This window comes from Ceratotherium simum, chromosome 36 (genome assembly GCF_057802395.1).
Source record: "Ceratotherium simum simum isolate JZ-2026a chromosome 36, ASM5780239v1, whole genome shotgun sequence".
Lineage (NCBI taxonomy): Eukaryota > Metazoa > Chordata > Mammalia > Perissodactyla > Rhinocerotidae > Ceratotherium > Ceratotherium simum.
The window spans coordinates 21,963,060-21,976,745 of record NC_141935.1 but is presented as its reverse complement, the minus strand read 5'-3'; the positions used below and the strand labels follow the sequence as shown (position 1 = coordinate 21,976,745).

At 44.1% G+C, this 13,686-nt stretch overlaps 1 protein-coding gene across 4 annotated transcripts in view; it reads left to right on the top strand.

The window, feature by feature from the left end:
• TP53BP2 (tumor protein p53 binding protein 2) overlaps positions 1 to 13,686 on the top strand; it is a 92,459-nt gene that overhangs the window by 50,286 nt on the left and 28,487 nt on the right. For 3 of the 4 annotated variants that reach the window (XM_087424393.1, XM_087424390.1, XM_087424391.1), the window contains 2 exons: positions 7,747 to 7,894; positions 10,587 to 10,700. In XM_087424393.1, coding sequence (XP_087280519.1) covers positions 7,747 to 7,894; positions 10,587 to 10,700 — 262 coding nt within the window. Of the gene's footprint in view, positions 1 to 5,999; positions 6,374 to 7,746; positions 7,895 to 10,586; positions 10,701 to 13,686 lie in introns of all 4 variants that reach the window. The other variant, XM_087424394.1, reaches the window with a different exon arrangement.

Below are 13,686 nucleotides of genomic sequence, written 5' to 3'. Positions count from 1 at the left end.
AAGGATGTGCAGCTATGACATACAACTATCTACTGGGGCCTTGGGGGAAAAAATAAATAAATAAAATTATTAAAAAAAAAAAAACTATCAGACAGATATTTGCCTTACATATCTCACAGCAAGGATCCAGGGAAGTGGTAATGTGTGTGAATAAAAATGGTACCTTATTTTTATCTTATTAATTTCATCATTGATTCCTTAAAAAATCAATTTTGTTATACAAGTGGTACATAATCATTCTAGAAAATTTAAGCATAGATAATCTCCCAGAAATTCACTTCGTAGTCTTACCACCAAGGCATAGCCACTGTTAATTTGGTGACTATAGTTCTAGGCTTTTATCTATGCATGTATTACATGTGCGTATAGACATATTTTCCATTTGTATAATAGGCTGTGGTGAATACTGTTTTGTAACAAAACAATACACGAGGGACGCGTTCTGAAAGTTTTGTGTGTGCTTTTTCTTCCTAAAATGTTTTGGTATCAGATGCTAGAAACTTCTAAGGGGTAACAGTTTCATTTTTTATCATTAAAGCTCGTGAATTCTAGGCCAGAATTGTTGTTTTCTCAGGGACTTAGTTGGTCAGGCAGGCTAAAATATCTTTCGGAGGTAAATTTTTCAACACGCTGATCAAACCGCTTCATCTAAACGAAATAAAGCAAAAACAGCTTCATCTTGTTTTTGTTTTATTTTTCAGCGAATTAGGTTACATTTTTGAAGAATTCTTTGATGATTTTGGAGCACAGTAGATTTATGAAACACGGGTGTGCCTCCTTTTTCTCAGGTTAACGTGATAACTAGTTTAGCTAGTCCTCTCCTGTGACCCTCTTCCCTGGTTTTTTTGTTCCTCTTCCAAGTAAAGTAAGAAGGGATATTTATTGAGAAAATGCCTGTTTCACTTCCTCTGTAAAATTTTAGATTGTTATAAATTATCACACTAAAGCCCATTATTGTGGCCAGATTATAATTTAAAAGGTTTTAAATTATTAGTGATATATAAGTGTGATACTTAACCTTTATAACTTGGGGACATTTAATGTCTATAAATTTAAAGAGTGGATGAAGTGAATTTAAAAAGCTTATTTCAAAATGTGTGATGCCTTTATTTTGTTCTAATCATAATTTTCTAGAAGGGAAAAGTCACAGTGACACATATTGTAGCCCATGGTAGCAGTTGGGACCGATGGGTGGCCCTTCTCCACCCACCCCCTTCTGTGGTTTGGGCAGGTCAGACACTCCCTCCCTCAGTCAGACGTGAAGGGTCATACAGTCATAGCCTAAAGCCACCTCTTCTGGCCATGTTGTTGCCACTGTGCTGTGGTGTCCAGTTAAGAAATCATCAGACTCAGTCAGTTATCTTTGTAATTTCAGAAGTAAAATAATCACAACAACAAAGAAATGAGTGAAGGTGGGACTGTGACAGTTTGGCCATGCGGAGTGTGAAGCATTAGTGGGTTCTCCAGATGGCGATCCCCACTGGGCAGTGAACACTGGTCTAGGGAACAGGTGGTGGTGAGAGAGAAAGAGTCAGTATTATCAACACCATTTTCTGTCTACTGGATCATTCTCATCCATTAAAACCTTGTGAAATACTGCCATGTTGAAATAAAAACAAAACACCCCTTTCGCTCTATGTCTTCTTCCATCGGTGGCTCCATTTCCTCTGCGTTGTGTTAAAGCGAAACACCTTGGAAGAGTTTTCTGTACTGTCTCTGTCCATCCCTCAGGTTCTCTAGTCTGTTCCAACCAGGCCTTCATCCTCGTTACTCAGAGCTTGTCGAGGTCACCAACAACCCCCGTCGTGCCAGATCTGGGGATCACTTCTCAGCCCTCACTTCCGAGACCTCTAAGCTTCATTTGACTTAGTAGAAACACTTGCTTTACTTGGTTTCTGGGACACCACGCTCATCTGGGTTTCTTTCTATTTTTTTATTGATGGATCTTCCTCAGTCCTTTGCTGGATCCTTGTACTCTCTGGGACCTCTTGATGTGGTTTGACTCGCTTGAGGCGCGGTCCTCGGCTTCTTTTCTGTCTCTGGCTGTCCCTGGCTGATCTAGGGCATCCAGTCTTATGGCTTTTAGTGCCTGCATTTGCTCATCTCTTACGTTTATCCTCCCCGTCAGACTTGTGTATTAAGTGGCTTCTTCACATCTCCAGTTTAACATGGAGGCCTCTGTCCTGTGGCCCCTTCTCCAATCTGTTCCTCCTTCCCCATCTCAGTGAGTTGCACCACTGTTTGCCCAGTTACTTAGACAACAAATCCAGCTTCACTCTTATTTTTTTTCTACTTTCATATCCCGCGCAAGTTTTGTTGGCTCTACCTTCAAAATATAACCCAGATCCAGCCGTTTTTCACCACTTTTGCTGTTACCTGCAGTCTGTGTTGCCATCATGTCTCATTTTATATGCTGCGTGTCCTCTTAATTGATCTTTCATGACTGTTCCTGTCACGTAGTAGCCAGAGTGATTTTTTAATTTTTTTTATTTTTATTTTTTGTGAGGAAGATCAGCCCTGAGCTACATCCGATGCCAATCCTCCTCTTTTTTTGCTGAGGAAGATTGGCCTTGAGCTAACATCCGTGCCCATCTTCCTCTACTTTATATGGGATGCCGCTGCAGCATGGCTTGACAAGCGGTGCGTCAGCGCACACCCGGGATCCTGCGAACCCTGCACTGCGAAGTGGAGCGAGCGCACTTAACCACTGCGCCACTGGGATGGCTCCGAGAGTGATTTTTTTAAAGTGACATAAATCACTTTGCTACCCTGTTTAGAATCCTCCAATGACCTATTTTCTTTAAAAAAAAAATTGAGATATGATTCACATACCACCATTTTGAAATATGCAATTCAGTGGTTTTTAGTAGATCCATCAGGTTGTGCAAACATCACCACTAATTCTAGCAGATTTTCGTCACCCCAGAAAGAAGCCATGTACCCATTCCATTAGCAGTTACTTCCCCAGCCCCTGGCAACCACTGATCTACTTTCTGTCTCTAATGATTTGCCTCCAGTGGCCTCTTAGATTAAAATCCAAATTCCTTGCTCTGGCCTGAGAACAGTGGTTCTTGGCTTGTGGTTTCCGGACCAGGAGTATCAGCATCATGTGGCAGCATGTTAGAAATGCAGAATCTCAGTCCCCATCCCAGATCTACCGAGTCAGAAATTCTGAGGGTGGGGCCTAACAGTCTGATTAACAACCCTTTGTCCACGCCAGAGTTGGAGGACCAGTGGCTCTAAAGTCCTGAGGCATGATCTGGCCTCTTCGAATTAATCTCCTGTAATCCTTTCCCCTTGCTCCCTCTACAGTGACCTTCCTCTTCCATGAAGGTGCCACACTTGATCCCTGCTCAAGGCCTTCACATTTGCTGTTCCCTCTGCTTGGCATATGCTTCTCCTAGACCCTGCTGGCCTAGTGCTCTCATTCTGTGTAGATTCTTGCTTAAGAGCCCTCTCTAACCACGGAGATGCTGAAGTCGTTGAGTTTGGGTGTGGAGAGGAGGCCTGATGTCCTGAGCATCGTTTGCTTGTCCCTCCAGATTCACTCTCCACCTTTCTCCACCCTGCCTTGTAGCCCAGGAGGTTGACTTCTCTCAACTGCATCAGTGGCTTCCCTTGCCGGCTGACTTCCAGTTTGTCCAGTGGGGAGTGAGGGGACGACAGGGGAGGGAGGAGCCGGGTCGGGGTGTTGATTCCCGGGGCTCCCTCTCTGAGGGCTGGCTGTGTCCCTCTCTGCACGGCACTCTCTCTCTCTCAATTTTGTACTGTGGCTGTATTAGCTATTTAGTGAAGATTGTTTCTACGGTAGAACCTATACCGTAAAGCAGATGGCCTGTAAATACTGGACGAATGAGAAGGACGTTGAAACAGAAGTAGGGTGACTGTGGCGTGACAGAGGCTGAGGAAGTGAGGAGACACACTCTGATTTCTCTCAGAGCATGTAGCTATGCCACATGCGATATGCTGTACCACTTCCCAATACCTGAGAGAAAACTTACTGTGAAAATAAGTCGGATGTAAATCTGTAACATGCAATAACAGCTGCAGGATTTATTCATTCATAAACAAGTACTACTTGCGTGCTTGTTACAGGCCAGGTACAGGTCAAGGTGCTGAGGGTACCGTATTGAACAGACAAAACCCTGGACTGTGTGGTGCTTACGTTCTAGTAGGGAAGACAGAGAATAAAAACAAGTTAAATAAATGTAATTTACGGTACGTTAGTGACGGTGCCAAGGAGAGGAATAAAGCCGGGTAGAGTGTGTGTGCGTGCGTGTGTGTCAGGGTGGTGGTGGAATTTTAGGAAGGATGGCCAGGGAGGGCCTCACTGAGGAGGCAGCATTTGAGTAAAGACTTGAAGGGAGGGAGGGAGGAAGCCATGCAGGCACCCAGGGAAGGACATTGCAAACAGAGGGACAGATGCACAGGCTCCGGGGGATCGTGCCCAGTGCATGTGGGGAACAGCAGGGAGGACCCTGGTGGCGCAGAGAGAGTGGAGGGGGTTAGAAGGAGTTGAGGGGTGGAGAGGTCATGGGGGACAGATGTTGGTGTGGGCAGATCAGAGTCAGCCAGTCCAAACAAGACTCCGTCTCCCCACGTGAGTCTACCACAGTCACAGCACAGAGCAGCCCTGCTTTTCCTCCTGGATCTCCTCTCGCCATCCACTGACTTGCTCAGTTCACACGTGCCCCTGCGCCCCCGCCCTCATTTAGTCACCAGACCCTGTCTCTCCCAGTGAGTCTATCCTTTTTTCTCTGTCGTCCTCACCACTGCCCTCATTCCGGTCCTCACTTCGTGCCCGAATTGCTAACTCCCAACTTGTAGGCTGTCGTCAAGATGTTGGCTTTTACTCTGGCACCCAGTCAACCCCTAAAATAAATGGTAGCTCTTGGGAAACTTAAAGACTCTTATTTGACGAGGAGGAGGCTGAGATTCCGAGAGGTGATGTTACTTCCCTAAGCTAGACTATTTATTAACAGATATTCCCAGATCTCCTGCCCAGGCATCAGCAGCAGTGTCACGTTGCTGGCCCAGCGTCGGGGACTTCTGTACACTCACTAAAATCACCACAGGGCTCATCTTCGTACGTGGAAGGCGGAAACGGGGTCAACTCATGCGCTTGGCATTTGTGCTAGTGTTAATCCTGTGGTTTTTTTGGGGAAAAGTAATCTTAAACAGAACACATCTTTCATCATTCTTGTTTGTAATTATACTTTTAAATAAACGAAGCTCTTGTTTTCCAGAAAGTAAATTAAACTTTGGGTTACTGTGGCTAAACAGAGCATTTCTTAATCTTTTTCTGCTGTAAGGAGCAGCTTAAAGAGTAGAGGAGGGATCAGAAGAACAGAATTGTACCCTGACCCTCACTTCTCTGAGTCTTTTTCTTCATTTATAAAGAGAAAGTAATGCCTGCTCTGCTGATCTGCGAGTTGATGTCGTTCCTGAGATACTGTGTGTGAGAGCACTCTGAAGAGTGAAGTGTACAAAGTAGGGTTCTCTTATCTTATGTAAAACCCTTTTATTTGTTGATACAGTGTGTGTTTAGTGTATATACTGTATGTTAAATATTTCTGTAATTTAATAAGTACCCGAGGTCTCATATTTACAATGAACACAACTACTGTTTTTTGAAGTGTTAAACTTCAAAGAAAGTTTTTTGGTGTGGGTGGGGAGTATAGAGGAGAAGTGCTATTTAACACTCAAGTATCAATTCTTTGTCTCTGTCATTAAATATGCTGTATATTTTGCCAGAGCAGCAGCAGGGTGGAATTCTGTGAGCTTAGTTAATCTTTGGTGTTTTTTCCAGGTGTTATGATTTTTGTATCACGGTTTTCAAGTGCTGCCTTGTTGGCTAAGTTGACGCCCAGAACTATGTGTCTTGATGTAGTTCAGTTTATCAGAATATGGAAAACCTGATTTAATTAGCTTGAAAGCTTCTGAGCTAATACTGGGAACCTACAGCTTTTTTTCATATGTTGTATTTATTGTTTCAACAGCATCCACTGTTTCAATTTGTCTCAGTTACCTTCCGGGTGTAATGGGTTACCTTTTATGTTATACCTGTTTATGTGAGTGAAGAGTTTGGTTGCAAGAAGTGGAGACTTGGATTACCTTAAGAAAACATGGTTTTAGTTGGAGGAGGAGCTAGACAGCCCCAGGGGCTGGGACCGCTGACCCCATCCATTGTGCACATCTTCTCCTCGAGACCAAATCCTCGAGGCACAGGTCTGACGTCTCAGCCAGTTTCCATCATCGTCCCTCATCAGGCACCGCCTTTGTTACAAAGAGGAGCCTAGAGCAGCCTTCTCAGTTCTGGGGTCAGGGGCAGAGACATGGAAGCCAGAAGCGGAGATTGTGTGACCTTCAGCAGGTACTGTGACTGTTGTGTGATGTTCTTGTGTCATTGTGACCTCGGTGCAAATCCTACGCATTCTGCTTTTTTTTTTTTTTGTGAGAAAGATTGACGCTTAGCTAACATCTGTGCCAATCTTCCTCTGTTTTGTATGTGGGTCGCGGCCACAGTGTGGCTTGATAAGCAGTGTGTAGGTCTGCGCCTGGGATCTGAACCCATCAACCCCGGACCCCTGAAGCGGAGCATGTGGACTTAACCACTGTGCCACTGGGCCGGTCCTGCATTCTGCTTTTTTACAGCCGTAAAACCCAAACTTTTGCCAATGTTTAGCGTGTCTCATTAATTATTTTTGCAGACTGCATACTGGTCCATGAAGTTTATGTGCCATAGCCCTGGCATTCCCTCTTTGATTAGAATTATTTTCATGGGATAAATTCTCACAGTGGGATTATTCTTTTTATCCTGATACATAGTGATGTCCTCGGGGTGGGTGCTCATTGAGTTGAATAGACATAGGGGTTTACTGACTTGCATCGCCATCCACACTTTGTTTGCTGCTTCACTCTGTTCCTTCAGCACTGGGAATTAACTGTTTTTGTAGTTTAATAGATATGAAAATTTGAATTCTTTAGTAGCAATATTTTTAAGATATAGTATCTATTTTTACTGAGAGAACGATTGTTAATGAGTTTTAGATTTAAATCTTTGGCTGGCCTGAAGTTTATAGACAGAGTCAGATAAGTTCTAGCATAACAGCCAATCATTTCTGCTTACACTTTGTTGATAAAGACTTATGCATTAATGTAAGTATTTAATTTGATTAAACATTTTAGATTTAAAAATATAAGTTTTTGAATAGGTAATATGTGTACATGGTATAAATATTAAATTTCCTTCAAAGTTCTTTCTCCTATTTCCCATCCCCCGCCTTCAGAAGCAACACGTTATGTTCCTATATATCCTTTCAAAAAGAGGCTGTGCATAAATAAGTATACATGTATGGTCTCCACTGCTCCCCCTTACAGGACTGGTAGGAAGGTCTGTTTGTAGTATGGGTCTGGCACTTACTAAGAACTGTGTAAGTATTTGGTAAACAAGTAAGATGAATAAAATGTCAGAGAAAGATTTAATTGGCCCTTTTGTGTGAGCTGGTTTGACTGTCCTCCAAGGGTCCCCAGGGGCTCTGCAGGCCCCACAGGAGCGGGGCAGGGAGTCCAGGGCAGAGCTCTGGGTCCGTCCCTGCACCTCAGCCAGGGGACAGCCATACTGTTCGGTTGTACATTTGCACTTCGCCTGAGACCGTTTGGGGAAAGGAATTGAAGGTGACTAGGAGGTGCAAACCAGCAGTGTGGACAGCCCTGGTAACTGTTGTGTTTCTCCTTTGTTTTCAGATGTTTCTTACAGTGTACCTCAGTAACAGCGAGCAGCACTTCACAGAAGTTCCAGTTACTCCAGAAACAATATGCAGAGATGTGGTGGATCTGTGCAAAGAGCCTGGCGAGAGCGACTGCCATTTGGCTGAAGTGTGGTGTGGCTCCGGTACGAGACCCGGGCAGCCCTGTGCTCAGTGGGGCCGTCTTGTGTTATTATTGGTTTATAGACGTGGCGCTGTGTGACACTCGTGTTTATCCACGAGAAAGTGTGACTAGTGTGTCCATCAGGAGATAATGTTCTCGACCCAGCTTCGTCGTGACATGTCAAGTGTTTTTGCTGTTTTCATTTTCTGCTGTACAGTGAAGACACCACGGTGTCAAACATCAAAAGACAGGCAGCTGCTACACCAGGTGGAAGCTTCTGGGATGTGATGTCAAATGCCTGGTGCTCAGAAGTATTTTTTGTATACTTAGGCTTTACTTAATTAGAAAGTTGGGGCATCCGGATTGTTTTGCCCTCTCGATGTTTTTGTAGGTTTTTAGGGAAAGCTGTTGGGTGTTGAGTTACTGTGGTGGCAGAAGGCAGTGCCCCACAGGACTTTGTAGGTGTGGGGGTAATTTTTCATAATTTCTGCCTTGTTCCTACACAGCCTGGGTGAACTTGCACGGTTTTCTTTTTCTCCTCTGGGCGTGCCATGTCCCAGTGCAAGTCGCACGCCGTGTTAATTGGGTTCACACCATTCATGACATCTGACTTCAGCTGAGTGCTCACTTTTTACCAGGAAGACCTGTTACTCATCTTGAGTTGAGTGTTCTAGAAGGTCTTCTGTACTCTCCCTGAATGGCTTACTACTTTTTCCCTTCAAATAGGAGCTAGATGGGACCATTCGCATAAAGAAACCCAAGTGATCCTTTTTAAATGAAGATTTGAGAGTTTGACTTTCCTGTTTAAACTCTTCGGTGGCTTTCTCTTCTACTTAGAAGAGGATCCAAACTCTTGGTCTTGGTACCGTTTTCCTCCTTTCCACCTTCTTGCAGTTTTTTCATATCTCTGAATAAACTGAACTAAGCTCTTCCCACCTTAGAGCCATTGGCACTCGCTGTTCCCAAGCCTCCATGGCTCTCCCTCCAGATTTGTCATTGCTGGTTCCTTCCGGTCGCTTGATTTCAGCTGTCATGTTACCTCATGGGAGAGGCTTTCCCTGAGCATCCTGCTAGAGCAGCCATGAAGTTCTCTCTTCTGTCATGCTGATTGAATCCTCTGCATAAGACATGTCGCTCTGGGTTTGTGTGTCTCTGTTAGTTTTTTGCCTCTTTAATCCCTGTAGCCCCAAACACAGCCCTAGAATGCAAACTCCCTAAGCGTAGAGATGCTTGAAGTGTATCTCAGCTAGTGCAGGCCTAAGACTGATCTTTTGTCATCATAGGCCATCAGGACCTTAGAATTAGACCTTATAAGAAGGTCCATGCCCTTTTTGGAAGGTCCAACCCAGCATGGACTGGAAGTTACTTCACTTCTTTTGAGTTCTCTCTTTGCTCTGGATCCTGGGGATTTCACTTCATTTCTTTGGAAGTAAAGTGTGTGTGTGTGTGTGTGTGTGTGTGTGTGTATGTATTTTTTTTGGTGAGGAGGTGGAGGGTCTACTCAGAATTTCTTTTTGGGGTGGTGTCTACTCAGGAGTGTTTTTCTGGGGGCAGCAAGACCTTGCTTGTCTTGTTCATTGCTGTGCCCCAGCTTAGGGAGAGTGCCTGGTATGCAGTAGGTGCTCAGTAAATGTTTACTGAATATTGAATAAATGAGCTTCTTGTTTTCATTAAAAGAACCCTTAGAAAATGAACTACAACTTAGAATTTCTGTGGTTTATAGAAGGAGGGGTATCTCTGTCAGCTCAGTACGTTGTGTTACTATAAACAGCCAGAACTGCACTTTGTTGCGACCAGGCAGATTAAGTTCAGGGTCACTCCCTAGATTTGGCTACTGAATGCTTGGCCGCTCCGTTCTCTGCTCTTATTGTTTATTTAAGGTGCTTAGATAGTGTCTTTGATTACTGACAACAGCATTGAGTTTTCTTAGGCTATTTCCACATTTTTGTATTAAAAATTATTTTGACATTACTGGAGTTTATTTGATTTTAAGCAGTTGCATCCTTAAACAGTATGTTTGGTTTTTATATCCAGATCCGTTGAGGTTGGAAGATTTTTTGAGCTTAAGATATTGTTTCTCCTGAAGTTCCCAGTTATTAGGGTCTTTAGCTGGGCCTTCTTTTTGTCTCCAGAAAAGTTTTGACACCTGGCAGTCTCATTGGAAGAGGGGCCAAGTAGATATATTTTCAGTGCACCAAATAGTCTTGGGTTTGGAAATGGATATGTCTGATTTTTTTTAACACAGTCTGTAAAATTATAACTTAAATATAGTCTAATAGATAGTAAGACTAGGCTATTTAGAAAGTTGTTTTTTAATTTTTTGTTTGTATATTTAGCAAATCCTAGAACCATTAGAGTTAGAGGGGACCTCAGAGACCATCCTATGTAGTAGGTGACAGAAACTTTGGAAGCCCATGGTGGTTAAATGACCTGCCTGTGGCTAGCAAGGAGCCCACTGAATTAGACTCTTGAGCTCCTGACAACTGGCCCAGATCCATTGCACTTTCCAGTCCTCCGTCCAGGCTTCACACTGATTATATGTGTGGAAAATATGTGATACTTCATGTTCTAAGGGTTCTTTTAATGAAAAAAAATTATCTAGGATGCTGAGTATGTCCTGCATTCATAATGCATAATTAGCAGGAAGGATAGATAATAAATGATACGTCTTTCTTTTACCTGCAGATAATGTGATTTCTATCCGTTTCTTTTAGAACGTCCAGTTGCTGATAACGAGCGAATGTTTGATGTTCTGCAGCGATTTGGAAGTCAGAGGAGCGAAGTTCGTTTCTTCCTCCGACATGAACGCCCCCCTGGCAGGGACATTGGTAGGTAGCACTCTATGAATCATAACAAAGATCTGAGTTTTTATTTCACGTATTGGAGTAGCTGGAGGAGAGGTGGCATGTGATCAGGAGCCGGGTCGTTTGAGGGGCGGAGGAGACGTGAGGAAGTGGAAGCAGTGAGACACTCTTCCAAGACCTGGCTGTTGGGGGGCAAAAAGGGTGTGGGTTTGTTTTGTTTGAAGATGGGAGAAGTTTGATGGTAGTTTTCAGTGCGAGTGGGAAGGAATCAGTAGAGGAGGTTGAAATACAAGAAGAGGGGAGCGCTTGATGGCAGGTGCCTGAGAAGGTGCTCCCTCAGCCCTGGTGGAGAGACTCGGAGGCGCGGAGGGAGCCCTCTTACGTTGCAACAGGATGGAAGGAAAACTGTTAGGGCTGCAGGTGAGTGTGTGTGCTTTGTGGGAGCAAGTTGAGGGACTTCCCATCTGAGAACGTTGGTTTTCTCTGAGGTGGGAGGCAGAGGCACCTGAAAGTGGTGATGGGGGGGTGATCAGCAGTTTGAGCTGTTGTGGAGAATAGGAGAGCGCCTGGTAGGGAAGCCAGATGGCTGGGGACTGTGGAGGCCAACGGGGGTTGGACACTGGAGACCACAGGGGATTTTCTCCAGCAGTGAGTGCCCTGCACCCCAGACGGTTGTAAGAGGAGAAGATAGTTGGATTGACCCAAGGTGGGCGTTTTGCTGGACTAATTCAATGGGAGGCCAGTGGGACAGGGGAGAAGAGGAGATTGGCAAGATAGCATCCAAGCTGGGTGGGGAAGAAGTGAAGATAGGAGGGGCTGCAGGGAAAGAGTCCAGGGTGGAGAGACCACAAGTCTCAGATTAACGAACAGTGGAGTGAGAGGAGACTGTGGTCAAAAAGTAGAATGTTTGAGGGGCGGGCCCCATGGCGTTAGCGGTTAAGTGTGTGCACTCTGCTGCTGGCGGCCCGGGTTCGGATCCCGGGCGCGACTGACGCACCACTTGTCAGGCCATGCTGTGGCGGTGTCCCATATAAAGTAGAGGAAGATGGGCACGGATGTTAGCTCAGGGCCAGTCTTCCTCAGCAAAAAAAGGAGGACTGGCAGATGTTAGCTCAGAGCTGATCTTCCTCATGGCAAAAAAAAGAAAAAGTAGAATGTTTGAATATAAGATTTCAGAGGGAGAGTGCTTATAGGTGATGTGGTTCTGGGTTGGGCCATGAAATGAGCCTGAATGAGAGCGGACACGAGGACGCCACAGAGCTGAGATGGTAAAATCATCCAGAATGAAGGCAGGACTTGGAGAGAAAAAGGGGGTCACAGCTGTGGTGACCGAGGGTGTAGATGTGACCAGACTTGATAAGGACAGAGGAGAGGGTAGAAGGGAATGTGTGAAAGTGGAGAAATAGTGGCCTGAAAGCAGCAGTAGACACTGAGGACGCAGCTATCCCTGTGACCCCAGAGGCCTCATAGGATGTGGGGGAATACGCAGTTTAAAATCTGGGATCTGTGGGGAGGCTCTCTTCTCGGTGGGAAGCCCTGGTTGAAGCAGGATTATTAGGTATTTCTAAAAATCTTGAAACTTTTAAAATGGAAAGTTGAGGGTTTGTGACTTCAGTATATAATTCTTGGGAGTGAGAATGTAGGCAACAGATGTTAACTGTTGGGTGTTATAAAATCTCAGTTTTATTGCTTTAATGCAAGTGTCCATATCGTACCCAGCAATGAGAAATTTTAAAGTTAGAGTGGAGGGGACCCAGAATTGACTTAGTCTGGTGTCTTCTGCTCTGCAGATGAGAAATGCTGATCCTTAGGGGTTAAGTGACTTGTCAGAGGCTACACACCCAGGGCAGAGCCGGGAGTGGGACTTGAATCACCTCCACCAGGCTGGCTCACGTGACTTTCAGTATCGTTGCTGTCTGTAACTTTATTTTAAAGAAGCACGTATTTTTTTCCCCTAAACTTTCTTTTTTGTAGTTTTAAATTGGCGTCTTGTTTTTATTTTGTTCTTTATTTACATTACTATGTACATTCTTTTTTAATAAATGAGTTGAATCTTACCTGTTCATCTGCCAGTTCAGATATCGTCCTGTATAGTCCTGGGTGAATTATTAACTAGTCCCTCAGTAGTGCAATATGCAGTTTCAGTGTGTCTGTCATGTGAGAAATACAATCTGAAGAGGAAGGAGCCGTTTTCACATGGTTGCAGAACACCAGTGCCACGTAGTGTTTAAATTGGGATAAAACAGGATTGCTTTCTGTCTGTTATAACCTTTTTAGGGTGGACTTCTAGATTATGGACTAGGAGACTGTCACCCTATTCCTGTTTGAGTTTAACTAGGACCTGTGCCCCCGAATGTGTATGAAATTATTGTTGAAGCTCTTGCTTTTTGCTCTAATTGTGTAACTGAACACGCTAAGGAGAAACTAGGGGAGTGCTCTCTTTTTGAGGCAGCAAGAAAGCAATTATTCTTAAATGATAGACTTTTCTTTTTCTTGCAGAAATGTTGTGACAGATTACTTGAGCTATTGTGTCAGAGAATTGAACAGTATTTTAAAAATAAGGCTAATACTTTAGAGGTAGGTGTAGTGTGACACCTGGCTCAGGGGATAGACATATTTATTGGCATGGGAATTTGTGCTCAGCTTCAAAGCAGGTATAAATGACATTTGATTCAAAAGAAATTTTAATCTAAAATTTCTTGGATTATAATAGTTTTTCTAATTTCTGGGAAGTATAGGTATAAACTTAATTTCATTTATTTATTTATGTATGTATGTATGTATAGAGGTTAATATATATATATTTTTTTTCTTTGTGGGGAAGATCAGCCCTGAGCTAACATCCGTGCTAATCCTCTTCTTTTTGCTGAGGAAGACTGGCTCTGAGCTAACATCTATTGCCAATCCTCCTCCTTTTTTTTTCCCCAAAGCCCCAGTAAATAGCTGTACGTCACAGGTGCACATCCTTCTAGTTGCTGTGTGTGGGACGTGGCCTCAGCATGGCCGGAGA